Source organism: Lonchura striata, chromosome 4 (genome assembly GCF_046129695.1).
Source record: "Lonchura striata isolate bLonStr1 chromosome 4, bLonStr1.mat, whole genome shotgun sequence".
Taxonomy (NCBI): domain Eukaryota; kingdom Metazoa; phylum Chordata; class Aves; order Passeriformes; family Estrildidae; genus Lonchura; species Lonchura striata.
The window spans coordinates 9290860-9307184 of record NC_134606.1 but is presented as its reverse complement, the minus strand read 5'-3'; the positions used below and the strand labels follow the sequence as shown (position 1 = coordinate 9307184).

General features: G+C 38.8%; 1 protein-coding gene across 6 annotated transcripts in view; it reads right to left on the bottom strand.

The window, feature by feature from the left end:
* SH3BP2 (SH3 domain binding protein 2) overlaps positions 1-16325 on the bottom strand; it is a 36408-nt gene that overhangs the window by 3779 nt on the left and 16304 nt on the right. For 4 of the 6 annotated variants that reach the window (XM_021550699.2, XM_021550697.2, XM_021550696.2 and 1 more), the window contains 8 exons: positions 7590-7729; positions 6426-6528; positions 4638-4755; positions 3977-4047; positions 3527-3615; positions 2132-2197; positions 1081-1579; positions 101-209 (listed from right to left, as the gene is read on the bottom strand). In XM_021550699.2, the coding sequence (XP_021406374.2) occupies positions 101-209; positions 1081-1579; positions 2132-2197; positions 3527-3615; positions 3977-4047; positions 4638-4755; positions 6426-6528; positions 7590-7728 (1194 nt within the window). In that variant the 5' untranslated portion in view covers position 7729. Of the gene's footprint in view, positions 1-100; positions 210-1080; positions 1580-2131; positions 2198-3526; positions 3616-3976; positions 4048-4637; positions 4756-6425; positions 6529-7589; positions 7730-13089; positions 13320-16325 lie in introns of those variants that run through there. The other 2 variants (XM_021550693.2, XM_021550695.2) reach the window with 2 other exon arrangements.

Genomic DNA, 16325 nt, shown 5'->3' with positions numbered 1-16325 from the left:
CTACTCTTCTCCTTAAATAATGCACTTAAAATGTTCCCAAAGATATACACAACCAAGGAAAAAAATATTCTTTTAGAATGGATCATCTGCTTTGTCTTACTTTTTCATAATCGTCATCGGAGTCATCATCGGGTTGGCTTGGCTTGGAGGGCACTGCTGGTTTTTCAAATGAAAAGCTTCTAAAACTCTGTCCATCTGGTGGTGATCTCCTGGCAGAAACAGAATGAGCACTGAAGGATATCTTATCAGGAAAGCAGAACAAATATACACAAAACACTGAAGGAATAGTAAAACTAGAACTGAAGTTCAGTTTAGCCCCCAAATCACAGAATCCTAGAATGGTTTAGGGTGGAAAGGACCTTAAAGACCATCTCATTCCAACCCTCCTGCCATGCACAGGGATACCTTTCACTAGACCAGGTTGCTTGGAGCTCCATCTAAAGTGTGCCTTCCAGGGATGGGGCATCCACAGTTATGTGTCAGTCTGTGCCAGTGCCTCACCATCCTCCCAGTAAATAATTTATTCCCAATATCTAATCTGAACCTACACCTCCCCTTTTTCAGTTTAAAGCCATTCCCCCTTGCCCTTGCACTCCATGCCCATGTCAAAATCCCTCTCCAGCTCTTTTGTAGCTCTTTTAGGTACTGGAAGATGTTCCAAGGGTCTCCCCAGAGCCTTCTCTTCTCCAGGCTGAACAACCTGTCAGCCTGTCCTCTTAGAAGAGGTGCTCCAGCCCTCAGATCAACTCAGTGGCCTCCTCTGGATGAGTTTCAACAGTCTTTCTTGTTTTGGGGGCCCCAGAGCAGGAGGCAACACTTGCAGATTAATTTAGATAATCACAGATTAATTTGGGTAAGGAGAGACTTCTAGAGATCATTTAGTCCAAGCTCCTGCACAAAACAGGTCCAACCAGATCAACTAGATTCATTGCAGATTTTCAATAAAAGGCAAAAAAAGCACAACACAGAGAGGGATGGTGCAGGGAAGGGACACAGATGTTGTTATGAACCTGAGTGTGCCTAAACTTGTTAACTAATAAGTGACTGAAAAACAATAGTGCATTGTGTTTTTATACTTACTGTAACTGGGGACATAAAGATTTCTCTGTTCTGGGCTTGACTGCAGGGGGCTGGTGGCTTGGCATGAGTGGCTTTGGGATCACTGGTGGCACAAACAGTCCAGGTTTACCATGTTCCCTTGGCACTTTGGGCTCTGCTAGCTTTTCAGCAAGCTGTGACAACTTGGGTTTATTGCCTGGCAGAGGAGGAGGAGTCCGTGGGGAAAGGTTTAAGCCTTTTAGCTTCTCACATGCTTCTGGAGGAGCAAGGACTTGGGCTGGAGGCAGAGGCTCTGGAGGCAGTGGGTGAGACTCTTTGCCACTTGCAGGCTTTTTGAACACAGGCAAAGGGGGCACAGGGGGTGGCTCTAGTTTGATTTCAGGTAAGCTCCTCTTAGGAGGTGGTGGTGGTACTGGTGCAGTGGGTTTGCCAGCGAAGGAATGTGCCCTTGCTTCTGAGTAGGGAGATTTCCTGACGTGAGGAACGGGCGGAGGTGGGTACGCAGGGGGCAGGACCATATCTGCAGAGAGAAAACCAAAACACATGACACACTGAGGGGGAACACAGTATGTCATCAAAAGAGACTGCTCAAATCCATTTTCTATGTGTCTAAGATATTTCAATGGCATCAGGTCTGATATTATTCAACATGCTGGCTAAGCATTTGACTTCCAGCACAATTCTGAAAGTTATAAGTAATAAACTCCTGCTATTTTTCTTCAGGCATGGCTTATGAAGGCTTAGTAAAGTCTTTTCACTTTATATCTGTTTTTTCCTTAAAAGCATTACTGCTGCTCCAGACCAGATACAGGTCATTCCAGGCAGGAGGCTCCAAGAAAACACACCCCCTAAAGGCATGCAATACCTTCTGTAAATGGTTACTGCTGTTATTACAAACTCCTGACCCTAAATACCTCTCAAGATTAGCTACCTCTACATCACCTCAGTTATTTTGCCAGCTGGAATAGTAATGACTAATACAAAATAATAACCTAGCATTCCACATGAATATTGCCTTCACTGGGGGCCTTTCACAGGGCCTTTTGAGAGGGGAATCAAAGAAATCACATACCATCCTTCACTATGTCAGAAGTATCCGGCTGCAAATAAGACTCATCCTCTTCCTCCTGATCGTAATCTGCAGATAAAAATCAGAATGTCAGACTCTGATAAATACTCTTGGAACGTAGGAAACCTAAGAAAGAGTATCAAGTACTTAGGGCTCCTTAAAACAAATATTTTTCAGGTATTTTTTCTAAAGAGGTGAAAAAATTAATAGTTTTGATCAATCTTTCTGCTATCTAGATTTTCCTAAATTTTTTACGTCAATTAAAAAAAGCCATCTCTTGTAACAGAGGCAGATCAAGTACACTGCACATTATTTTTTTTTTTTTCAACTTACTAATTAAAACTATTTTTTTGGTGACACTTGCTAGTGTTCCAGCCTTCCTGAGACAAGTTCAAATCAGTTGCAGAGACACAACTACATGGATGTGTTGACAAAAGCACTTGGGAAAAAAACATAGCCCCCAAAATTTAACCCTATCGCAGAAAAACTTATGATTTTGCAATATGGAAGATTAAAAAAGCTTAGTGACCTACAAAACAATTTTAATTCTTTTGCCTTGCTCTGGCAAAAACAACAACAAAAAAGCACCTCTACAAACAGCTTAAGTGGTTTCAATGTTGCCTTTAACTGTAAATCAGAATAGCGAAGCCACAAAAAACATGTTACTTCTAGGCAGTAATTTCTCATCATTGATTATAAGAGAAGCCTGAAGGACAATATGCAAGGAATGCCCTAAAAAAAGGCTAGAATATCTGATAAAAATCAGTTACTCTAATTTTCCTAATTTAAACTCCTACCAGGCCTCTTATCATCATTCATCTTGCATACAACCCTCCCCTCCCATAAAAACAGAAGGACTAAACTACAACCCCACATGAATTGCTGATGAGTCTGTTCTCCTCTGCTTGCAGCAATGGAACCGGATTTCCTAACAAGACCCATTCCTGAGAATAGTCAGGAATTTCCTTTCAGGAAATGAGAGGACTTGCTCTCATCAACACTGCCCTTAGAAATCTGAAAGAGCACATGGGGAAAGGCCAAGAAAAGGATCCCTGCTGACCCTCAAGGCAAGGTTTCTCATGTTGGTTTTCACAAACATATTTATTGACTAGGAAATCCATTGCTGAAATATGCTACCTACTTGACAGGCTTTCTGTCATGTCCTCACTTTTAATTAACCTCCTTAAAGGATCTGAAATTCTTTCATTTATTTGTACCAACAGTTAATGGCACAGAATACCTGTTGCTAATTTAAAACTACAACAGAGATGCACCTTGTGAAAAAACACCAGCTACAAATTGGATTGGTTTACTTAAGCTATGGGAATAATTCCTGCAGAATTCAGAAGAAATAAATAAGCAACAAAGAAGCCTTATTTATCAGTCTGAATTTGTCACCTTCATTTTCTGCTGAATGGTGGGAATACTTGATGTCAATGGGACGTTCTACTGAGCCATAGAAACTGTCTGCATCAGAACCAGAGTCACTGCAAAAGAAAAGACAGTTACTTCTGTTTAGCAGGACTGCAGCACTGGAAAGGAATGCTGGAAAAGCAGAAGCAATCTGTTCCTATTTCCCAGTTAACAGACAGATATGTTGATGCTGTCTTTTAAAATATTTAATTTATTTTACACAAAGCTGACAATGAAAGTGCTCTTTGTTTAAAGATGTGGGGTTTTCTTCATGTTCTTTAAAATATAAATTGGGATGGGATTTTCTTCTTGAGTCTTACTGTGGCTGTTCTTATTTAACAGGAAGTTACTTGTAAGTGCAAAAAGCCTAACACACCACTGTGAAGAGCTAGTGCAAAAGGGAGAAAAAAGACAATAAAGAATAAGGGTTTATACCTAAATTCTGTTATTGTTTCTTTCTTCTCATGGTAGTGACCTATTTCCCTTCTCAAGGATAGCATCCAATTCTAAACAAAAATAAAAATACAACATTCAGCACATCAATTTTTAAATCATTAAATGCAGTTGTATCTTGTCCTGTAAGATCAGAGTAACTGTGCAGGGAACATACCTTGAAATAGTATTTATCCATTACTTTTTTTTATTGAAAAGACTCAGCAGTCAAATGTTTTGACTATCTAAAATGCTGTAGGAACCTACTGAATTATTAAATTTTCAGTTTGCAAATTTCAGGCTGTTATTCCTAAAGCCATATATATAGTCAGAGTATGTTTACAGGTGAGAGATTTCACTGAACAGATTTCAGAATTTATCAAAAGCTTAACATATAATTACTTTTTCCTTGGTGAAAAATAAATACAGAATATTTATTAAATGTGGAGAAACCCATACCATCTAGTATGTCACAGCCATTCCCTAAATTACAAGTTGAATTAACACTAACTTAATAGTTAAAACTTCAGACATAATTTTCAGAGGAGCCCAAAGAACTAGGTATACAAATTTCATCTGCATTTCTAGTTCGTTCAGATTTTAGGGAAGTCTAAGATTCACTTTTTGCTTCAAGGAAAATGCTACTGCAAAAGAAGAAAGTTACCTTTCTTTCATCTTCAGAAGAAGCTGAAAAAAACCATGTCCTGTGCTTCTTGCTTATGTGAACTAACTTGAAAGGAAACACATTGCTTGATGTTGTCTCCTCAGCTGCCCTCATAACCCTGAGAAACAGAACAACCAATACAGAAACACCTTAATCTATAGTTAATGTTAATAGTTCATCTGTAGCTAATAATGTTATGCAATGTCATGAAGACTGACAGAAAGCAGTTTCACTGGCCAGTTTTGCTTTATGGAAAATATCCCCAAGCCCAGAAATTCACCACAGAAATCCCCATGTGTGCATTTGCAGCACTTCTCCATTATTGTGGTAGAAGGGACAATGCAAAAGGAAGAGCACTTGTCAATCCAGCAGCCAGACCTTTACAAACATCTGCTTTGACCTGTTCAAGAGTTAATGAATCACATTCATTCATATGCATCACACACTGCCAGAGGTACTCAGGGTGCTTGTGGACCTTATTTCAAGAAGTCACTATTTCAGAAGACAAATTAAAACACATTTCCCATTAAAATAAGGAAAAGCTAATAATAAAAGTAAACTTAATTTTTACATGTTTCCCTTACAAACACTTCCTTGAACATTTTTTATTATTTTAAAGTAAGCATAACTTAACCACTTTCTTTTTTTTGTGTGTGTAAGGAATTTCTTCATTTGGGGCTCCTGGGAGGAAAAAAAAAAAATCTAAAAACCCCTTATGCAACTACTTTCAGCAAATTCTTTTTCAATGTTTGTCTGTGCTTTATATTAATCAAGACCTGGTCCCTATTCCAACCAAGGCCTCTACAAGGCTGCTAGAATGAAGATACATAAAAAGGAATGAACAATCTCAAGCATTTACAGATTCCATTATATCATTCACATTCATGTGGATAGCAGATGCTGGTGTCATGACAAAATTACTGTGTGGGTTCCTTCTACAAATTAATCTTGAATTTTTAACTAGCTGCAGTGTTTACCAGTGCATTCCCTTAAATATATGCCATTGTAATGCTCTGTTAGAAAAGTTCTCATAATTTAAGAAAAGGTAATTCCTTGTTCCACAAGTCTGAGAACATTATACAGTACAAGATATACATACACAAATACCATAAAATTGCAATGGTTAGGATCAATACAGTGATATTTATTTACATCTCCTCTTTCTCATTAAACCTTACTTAGCATCAGTTTCAATAACAATCCCCTAGTTAGGTTGGACTTTTATTAGTAGGCCTTGTACTTATGATGCATTCAGATTCTGACAGTACTGGCTAACTTGAAAGCCACATATTTCTGTCTTCAACTTGCAAAGTAAATATTAAGATTAAAAATGTGTAGTGAAATGAGTCAGATACTCTGCACATGCATTCTCTTATTTAGCACTTTGTAGTTGCTACAGTTTCATCACTAACTACAGTTTGCTGAACTAGTAAGTCCATACATTTTCTCTTCTGATTCCTTTCGAGTCACTACAGAACAGAGGTGGTCTGTCTGAAAGAATCCACATCTATCTGCATGTGCAGTCTGCATTAATCAGTAACAGGAGCAAGGCCATTGCAATTCAAACAGCTTTACTGGTTAAATCACAGAAAAGGAAGGCTATCCACTTGCTGAGCACAGGAAATGTCATATATACAGTTTGAAAGGAATACATTTCTTGGAATCTGAGATCAATGCTTAAACCAAGCAACAGATATAGCTGTGTTGAACTTCATAAGAAATGAAACCCATAGCCCTTAGCATTAAGTAAAAGGAGCTTGGGTGTTTAACAACTTCCTTGGCACTTACCTGTTGTAACCTTTCAAAGAAAATGCACCCTGGGGAGATGCAGATGTGCTGCTCTTAAAATAGTAGATACATCCCTCGTGGATAATAACAAATCTCAGTGGCCCTGAAAAGATAAAAAGTGATCAAAATATAAATCCAAGGGCAGCAGAACAAATAGAACTTCTTAGCATGTGTAGAATTATTGTTTATGATCTTAGTAAAGATATGAATCACTGTAAATGAGTACAAACTAGTTAAGTGACAGCTCATTGATGATCAGCCACACAGTGAAGCTGTCCATTTGCAGTTTCAGAACTAAGAGTAATATTGGATACCCTCACCTGAGAGGCAGCTGATCTGAAAACTTCAAAAGAAGCCTCAGAGACTGCAAGCCTGACCTCCACCTGTGCTCCTTTATTAGTGGACTAAGCAATAGCAGCAAGGCAGCCAGAGTATACAAACATATATTTACACCCATCCCCAAACCATTATCTCCCTCTCCTCTTTCACCTCAAGTACATAATCCTGGCAACAAAATGATATCCTGCTTTCTTTTTTTGAAAGAAGCCAAGACTCCTTCCTTTATCAAAGGCAGTAATCTTTGTCCTTAACTATGTAAGTATAGTTTCAGTATAAACAGGGATACCAAATGAAAAGCATATAAATAAACTCAAAGTATGAACTTTTCCCCATGTAAATAGACACTGATTTCAGAAGAAATTACTGTTATGAAGTACAGCCCAATGTTGGCAGTGAGAAAATTTCCATTTCACAACAGCAGTAGGAGATGGGGATATTTTTTCCAGTACAGAATAATCAACTGGAAAAAAAAAAAAAAAAAAAAAAAAAAAGCTGAGTACTAATTTCTTTCAGAAAGGAGCATTTGAAATTGATACATATCCTGGGAATCTGTTTGTCTTGAAAATCTTACTTGTGAAGGACTTGACAAGAGAACTAAACAAGCAAAATAAAATCAACCCCAACATATATTATTGAAGATTTAAAGTTGCAAAACAATTAAAGGAAAATCTTTCAACATGAGTCTTTCATACATATATTCCAGTAAAATTGTATTCCAATACAAAGTGGAAAAGCAGCTTCAAGTCTTCTAACACGAAATCTGCTACTGGGCCCAGAGGCAAGCATTTAAAACATTTAATTTAGTTAATACCTCATTCAACTTACACTTCAGGATCTGCAGCTGGGTGCCTCCTTTTTTATGAAGATACCCTGACTTGGTGACTCCTCCAGGCATTGTCAGAAGGTTTTGTGCTCCAATTGCCTTCATTGGGACTGGCCAGACCTGCTCCTGCGAGGCCATCATTCTGCAATTCAGAATAATTAAAAACAGAGCTTTTAAAAATCTGAGTTTAAAACTCAGATTTACTTTAAGAAATGAGTACTGAGAAGCAAAGCTTGTTTCCTTAAACAAGATTTCCAAACAACTAATGTGGTTCAGCACTCAAGAATGTAACACAGGGTGTTCAAAGATTCCAGGAACTTTGTAATGTATAAAAAAAATGTGGTGCAAAAAGCCCCGATTTATTTTTATACAGCTCTCAAAAGTGATTGACAGTTGTTGAAACAAAGGAAAAGTGCTTAGTAAATTTTACTTAAGTATTTATGTTTTAAAAATACTCCAGATAACAAGATAACACTGCAAGACTGAATCAGGCAGGTGACTGGAAATAAAATTGGTTTCTTCTCCCAAGTGCTACATGACACACGTATATACAGAAAATGTCATTTTCTGTGCAACAAGGGAAGGAATCAAGTCAAGGTTTAGTAACTGCAGCATCCAATACTACTTCCTCTTGATATTTATATGTTTTATTCTTTAACTCTTAATTCTTTAACTAAAAGAATTAGTATATAATCTCATGCTGTATGTTACATGTGACAGTATCCTGTGCAAATGAAACTCCTCTCAGATTTCTGCAGGCTTCCATTTAATTTATGTATCAATTATTTATGTAATGCTCCACCAAGCATCTCTGCAGTTAGCACTCTTTCTGCTGTCATCTTAAATCAAATAGATTAGCTTCTGAGGTAGTAACTTATTCTGTCTGATATGTCATTATGAACCCTTTCTTCAACTACTAATAAAACTAGGTTAAAAATCTTACTGTGTCTTGGAGAAAAGAAATCACACATGGATAGAGTGGGAATTTTGACCTAGACATAAAAGGATCTGTTACCATCAGACATAGGGCTAGAGACCTTTGCTGGTAAAAAGCAAACTAATCAAGTTCCAGTTAATTAGTTTCTGATAAAGGAATAATGGTTTAGAACTGAAAAGCTTTCAGTGCAGGACTGAAATTTAATGGATCTTGTTTGTTTCTCCTTTTCCCAAAAGGGGCAACAAGGGAGATAAATTGTGGGGCTCAGCACAGAATCCAAGAGCCTCAGCACAACACCCTACCCAAGCACTTGCCCCTCCAACTTAAAGTGGCTTTTTCCATTCTGAATAGAATAAGGAAGTGTTTCAGATTCGTTGAAGAGCAACAGCAAAGTACGTATCCATTGTATGGCTTAGGAAAAATGGAAATGGAAGTCAATGGACCTTGCATTTGGGATCAGTTTAGGATTTAGATCTGTTTGCTGGTGACGCATGTGTGGGAAAGGGTGGAAATTCCTAGCAATTTCTACCAGGAGAGTTTAAACTAAATTAAATTCTCTAGGCAGCATAATTATGAAGCAGATGCAGCCAGAGAAGGTAGGATCCAAGCCCCCTGAAAAGGCTCCTGTAGCAGACACGTCAAGACACCACGGTATCCCAATTTTCCCCCAGGACCTCCCTGCTCACCAAAAAGTAAGTTGCTTTTGTTCTACTCAGCTATATCCTTCCTTCTGCTGTTTCCTCCCTGTTCTTTTTAAATGACTGAGATCTTTCCAAGCTGAGTTATTTCCTCCTCCTCCACAATGAAATTTCTAGCAACAGCAATGTGTCAAAAAAAGGGGCTACTCACGTGTTTTAAGCTTTTAGGAATAAAAATCAAAAAATAGTAGCAGAAGCTAACACTCCCCCTGCCCCCCTAAATCCTTCAAATTATTTCTCCACATCTTGCAGAAAAGTTGAAGTGAGGAAAGTGGAGAGTGTTACCCAGCTGGCTGCTGACGCCAAACCACATCAATACTACAAAGAGTGATTTCCTTGAAATAAGGATTGCAAAGGCAAGTCCTGGGCTTATTCTTTTAAGAATATACACATCAATGTTTAAACATTAGAACTTTTAAAGTTACTTTAGTCTATTTCTAATTATGTTCAGAAAATAGACTAAGTAAAAATTAAACCTTTTCATTCGGGTAAATACATTCTGATACTACTTTCCCAACGTTAGTCTCAATGCCATCTAACAGCTTCAAGTTCATCTTAGGTCTTCCAATCCTCTGTACCTTTACTACAAAGAACAGAAAAAGGACTGAAGCACTCAGTTTCACACCATGCACTGTTTCAGTGTTCTGTATGTAGGCTGAAAACCTACAGAAGAGGCAGAGTCAAATGTCTCCAAGAGGTTATCCAAAACAACCAGTAAGCTGAAATTTCTAGGAAGCCAAAGTCAAACACTGGCAATAAGTATATGCTACCCTAGGTAAATACAGAAAGCAGAAATATTTGTCCTGGTCATGTTTGCCTTTTATAGGGGAGTGCACAAATCAGACTACTTACTAAAGCATGTCTGGATAGGCCTTTTCTCCTCTACCTGAAAAGCCAAATCTTAAGGCAGACAGGAAAGAAAAGAAAAACTATGGAAGCAGAGGAGAAAGCAGAGGTGGGGGGAAAAATCAATTTCTACAGTGTGCTGACTTTAGGATTTACCTGATGGGAAAGGACAGCTAAGTATTGGGTTCTGCTTTCCCTTTTCACAATCCTTTCTTATTTTTGGCTACTTACTATAAAACAGTCCTGAAAATAGAGACCAAAATGTGGAACTTCCCCAGGCCAGCTAAGAGAATAAAAGAAGTGAGTAAAAGGAGACACAGCTGAAATCCATGCCACCAAGTACACAATACATGAACTAAAGAGCCCACCCAATGCACCAGGATTTTCAACAGATTTAGAGGAAGCTAAGCCTATTATCTGGATTTAAGTGTGGCTTATAACACTCCCCATCATATCTGTACACTCCTCAAGCATTTTCATTTGCAGGCACATAGCAGACACTTAGGGAAGACTTCAGTATTATGAGATGAAATCTTCCAGTTATGCTGCTAAAATGCATTTCAGTACTTTGACTCTGGTCCCAGTCAGATTTTTCTTTTCTTGACTGCAGAAAACAGCTCTGTAAGGACAGATGTTGCTGTTTTGCATCACACTGCTGGGAGAAAGCTGTCAACACAAATCTAACTTCAGAATCTTTATTGTAGCGGGGGGAGAGAAGGAAAAAAAAAATGGAAGCCCAAAGATTTTTGTGGTCTTAGCATCTATAGTATGGTTGCTTTTTGCTCACTGAATGGTTCCTTCAACTCTTGTTGTAACTTCTCTAACAGACTACATCAACAGATGGATGTTGCATTACCATGTACACATCATAGCAGCTGCTGAAGTCACTGCAGAGCCTGATAATTTTGGCATTACTGGGAACAGAGGGATATTTCCCAGTTGTTTTTTATGCAGTTACATTCTTACACTACGAGACAAAGCCCCCATCACACATTTTCACCTCTGGTGCATCAGAGAGACTCTTCCACAGGGCTGAAACCCAAGTTAACAGAAAGGGCTCCCAGTGCAGCCAAAGCTCCTCCTGACACTGGTTCTCCGTCACAAACAGAGGGCAACATCCCATGCATTATTTGGTGAAAGCTTCTAGTAATAGATACACACTTTATTCCTCTTCCCACTCACCAAGGAATTAGATACATATTTTTAACCAGTTTTTCCACCAAGTCCCAAACCCACTGCATGTGGCTACTGAATTAATTTTCTCCCCCACTGAATGGAACCCTCTGAACAAGAAGAGGACCGCAGCAGTCACGGAAAGGTCTTGCATCACTGTTTCTCAGGTGATCCCTGTGACAATTATATGCCTATGCGGGAGATGAAAGGCCTTGCAGTGTAGCAGGAGAAATAGTAGAACAGCAGTTTCTAGGATGTGCTTCATCATTCAAGAGTGCTTTTGGAAAGACAGAACGGTGCAATCAGCACCCTGGAGCATGATACAGAGCTTTTATAATCATTATTGTAACTGCTTCTTATATACAAACTGGTCTACCAGACTGAAAACTAAAACAATTTGCAGTGTATTGCTAATGTATCAAAGTCACCCCAAGTCTATCACATCAGCATACTTTTCTCAAACACTATCACAATGAGCCAGCTTTTATTTCAAAGTACCCTGAAAGTTAAACAGCAGGAAAAAAAGTGAATTCACACACTTCATCTCGTAACCAGGATAGGGCCAGTCAGATACAGAAGTGAAACATAGTACTGAAACATAGTACTGCCACCAAGTTCAAACTCTGAATGGATAGCAGACTTCTGTTATTGTGTAGCAGGTAAAGATCTATATCTGTGAGGCAATTTTAATCTAACTGCTCGCTCAATAGATAGAGAATAGCTAGAAGGAAGGCTAGGGTATAACTTTACAGGCTGAAAGGCCCTCCACGAGTAAAAGTAAAATTCTGCCACATGAAAAATCTGGATTACATTGTAGAAGAACACTTATCCCTCTTGGCCTTAAGAGTTATTGGAGTTCAGCCCAATTAGAGCAAATACAAGTTGATTCAATTAAGGATTGCATCCTGGAAAAGTCCTCAGATCTTGCTTAACTTCAGCAGAATATATGGCAGATGTGATTATCTCCACATCTTGCAGTATATAGGCAAAAAAAATATTACCCTCTTCTGAGATTACAGCTGCCAATAGTTGTTTTAAAAGTTATCACATATTACAATAATATTTATGATCTGGCCCTGTTTGGTCATGCTGGAAAAAACAAAAAACCAGCCTGAATTTGTAACAACGCTCTCTATGCCAATTACTGAGAACTTTTACAACTGTAATCTCATAACCTCTAGTCCTTAAATTTTTAGTGGAAGCAAAACATAGCTAAATTATGCAGAGGGAGACTGAAGTATCAGGCTTTACCAAAAATGAGGCAGCATTACACAGTGCAGAACAGGAAAAGTTTCCCCTACACGCTCTCAGCAATTCTCAGTTAGAATAATTTCTGTTTCAATCATCTAAACATGTACCATCTGTTCTTAATACTGCTTTCTGCAGAATTATCAGATTGTAAATTTGCTCTTGTAAATTTATTAACTATTCTCCAGTACTTCTAAAATACTCTTCTATATCTCACCTACTTTTTCTGGTTACACATTCCATTTCTTAATACCTCTAACAGCCCCTTTCACAATACTCTCTCAGAAAGATTAATAGCACAGTACAAACACTGAAGTAAAAACAAGATCTTACAAGACAAAGGGAACAGAGAAATAAGCCCAACTGAGATACGGCGTATAACTAAATTCACTCTCTTTAACTTGCTTCAACTTGCTTTTCTTTTCTGACAAGTTTTCAACCAACACCCAACTCATCTCTTCCCACTCCAATCCTTTATCATTGAATTTTCTGCAGGAGTTCAAGTATTTTAGCTCAGATACCATGTCCCACTCTTAGCTGCAGTCTGCTCTCGACCTGAAGGAGAAAAGATGACAAACACAAGCCACAAGAAGCACTAACCTGGTGACCTTGTCCGACCGACACATAGTTCTTCTGCAGACAGTTTCAGCGAATGATTGTTTCCTTTGTGATGACAAAGCCATTAACAACTTATGACCCCTCTCAGGCATGGCAGGAACATCCCTGCACCTCTCCCGCGTTTGGGTACTCCCAGGTTGAAAGCCACAGCTGCAGCTGCCGTCTGCTCAACACACAAAAGGAGAAGAAAGCCTGCCCCAGCTGCTTGTGCATCTGCAGTGCACTGTGGCCAAAAGTGACGCCAGGCAATGACTTGTTTCCTTTGTTACTTCCTGTTCCCCCCACTGGCTGCGGGCAGCGCTATCTCTGTCAGATCTCCCAGCTTCCCAGACAGGTTATAAATCAATTCCCGCACAGCTCCAACGCCCGGCAGACATCGTGCTAGAAAGCAGAGGGGATTTTCCAGTGCTCACTTTCTTCCTACGCACCTTTCAATCAATCACTTTCCTATGGGAGAAGAAGAAAGTCGTCCTTTTTTCTCCCAGTGTGCTGGAGCTCCCACTCTGGCAGAGACACGGCTCAGAAATGCTGCCCGTGCTCCTGAAGAGCCTGTGCCTCAGCTACTTGCACTGCACCACAGAACTGTAAGTATTTAACCTGTTTTCTTCCCCACAGCTGGAGCTTCTCCTTCCCTCTTCAACCCAAGACAATCAAAACAGCCATCCTGAAAAATTCTGCAGCATGAATATGCTTTAGAACAAGTCTGGCCGGTATGGTTGATGGTACACAAACCACAAAAGGCAATAAAATTCAAATTCAAGAGGTTGACAGTGCACAATTGCTCACAAGTATCGCCAACCGATAATGAATAAATGTAATTGATTTACAATTACTTTCATCTGGCGTTCTTAAAAGGATTCAAGTGTTTCACTAACTTGTCTAGATTGAAACAACATTCCAGGCTCAAAAGTTTGAGCACGACAAAATCAACTAGCAAGTTTCTGAATTATGGTCAAAACATCTATAAGTATGTCAAGAAAAGCTTACTTCACATATTTTGGAGGAAATAGCCATAAATCTGTATCCCAAAATAGAAGGAAGAAGTCTCCATACAACATCTCTTTTTGTAAATGACCCAACAGTCAAAGCACAAAAGAAAGTAACATTTCAGAAACTGCTCACGGCTGTATGGGCTAGAAAAACCAGCTCTCCCACCATAGGGCACCCATTTGCACTCCTTCCATTGCCAGGCTCTATAGGAAGGGAAACTGAACCATAAATACCACACACCTGCTGTTAGCCAAAAGGATCTGCATATCAGAACAAAAGATCCCAGTGCTCTGCAATAAGGATCAATACCCAGTTGTCTCAGTGGCTTGACAGATTTTTCACACAGAAAGTAATTACAGAGGACTAATCTCAGTGCTTTGTGAATTAATTCACTTGCTTTATTTGTTACAGTATCCGTTACTCATTTAAGGCCCACTGCTCTAAATCTATCTTTCCTCCCTGAGTTCTCTTTTATCTAAGTATACTCTTCTGAGTCTGCATTAGCATCTTTGCAAGCTGTTTCTCCAATTTAGTAAAAAAAAAAATAGATTTAGAATGACAGCACTTGAGTATATGCAATACTGGAAAAAATACTTCAGTTCCTCTTTCCCTTTTCTGATATGACACACCTAACTCCTGGTTTTCCCCTCCAAACTCCACGACTTCTACTACCACACTCTTTGGCCTCAACATTCTCATTAAACCATGCCTCTTCATCCAACACATGTTCCTGAGGTACTGCTTTTCCCCTCTCACCTTTCTCATGCTGTACTCTCTCTCTTTCCTAATTTTAGTACTCAGAAATGAAGCAGAATTTTTCATTTCAAGTTCGAAGATCCCATTTTGACTTCTCTGGTGATTTCCAACACTATCAAGATGGTCCCAGAGTCAGAACAGAAGACACTTCACACACACACACACAACAGGTGTTCCACCAAGGAACAACCAAAGTTTAGATGTTTCACAGTTTTGGGAGACTGCAAATTCAGTTTAGCTTTCTAGACCAAACATTCACCATAAGGATTGTATTTCAAAATTGCAAATAAGGAATCTGAAAAAAACATGAAAACTTTATGGATTTGATTGACATGTCCGCCAGGGAAGTGAAAGAGTATTAAATAGAACCTCCTTCCCAAAGCAAAATTCTATTAGGCATAGACCTTTGGTATAAGGTTTTCAGATTAATCTTCATTGTCCCCATGAAATCAGTGGTGAGAAGCAGCCTTGCATCAAGCTGGCCTAGAAAGAATTTCACTCCAAAAGAGATACTCCATTTCTTTCTAAGTTATAAAGTATCACTCAGACTTAAAAGGAAGAACCAAAGCATCTGAAACCAAGACTTGGATTTCATTCCAGCAGGGCTGCTGCCTGAGGAAGTCAGCCAGTCTTCCCTGCCATTGTCAGGAACAGTTCTTGCTGGCAGTCCAAAGCAATCCTACCAATCATTAGTTAATGGGATGTGAGGGCACAAACACATGTGGCAGAACACTGTCCTTGCTGGTATAAATTCACTTGTCTCACCGTAGGGCTGAGCTATGTCTGCAGTGGGAGCACTTCCTCTTGCTGACAAATTTACAGGAAACTGTAAGAATGGACTGCAAATAAAAACAGCACAAGAAGAGCACAGCAACAGGCAAGGCAGAAAAATCAACAAAGCGCTAAAAAAAATAAAATAGCATGAAAAACACTTTCTGTCAGCTCAGAAGTTAAGTTCTACTCAGAATAATGTAAGGTTTCATACATTATATATTTCCATGGAAGTCCACAGTATAATAAAGCATCAAAAAGGGATGAACAGAATGTGTCCTAAATTTGAGTCAGGAGTAGATTATTAGAAATGTTAGTATTTTATTAATTCTACCAAACTAGTTTAGTCTCAAGCTTCTAGATGATAGTGGAAACACAGCCATTATATTGGGAGATAATGTATTTGTCAGCTGCATGATTCACAGCTGCAGATTGTAAAAGAGCAAGTGTAAATTACTTGCCTGAATCCTTCATCTATTAAGTAAGGCAACCTTGTAAAATACAAATAACCATCCATCAGAATTACTTCTGCTGGGTGAACTGCATTGTTATCTTTATAAAAAAATTAAAAGATAAACCAGCAACAAGGAAATGAGGCCACAACTTACAGAAATCCTCTTTCACTGTCAAAAGAACTCCTATACTTTAAATTTTAACCATCATCCTTTCCTTCAGCTTACTTCAGAAGACATGAAGAAGTC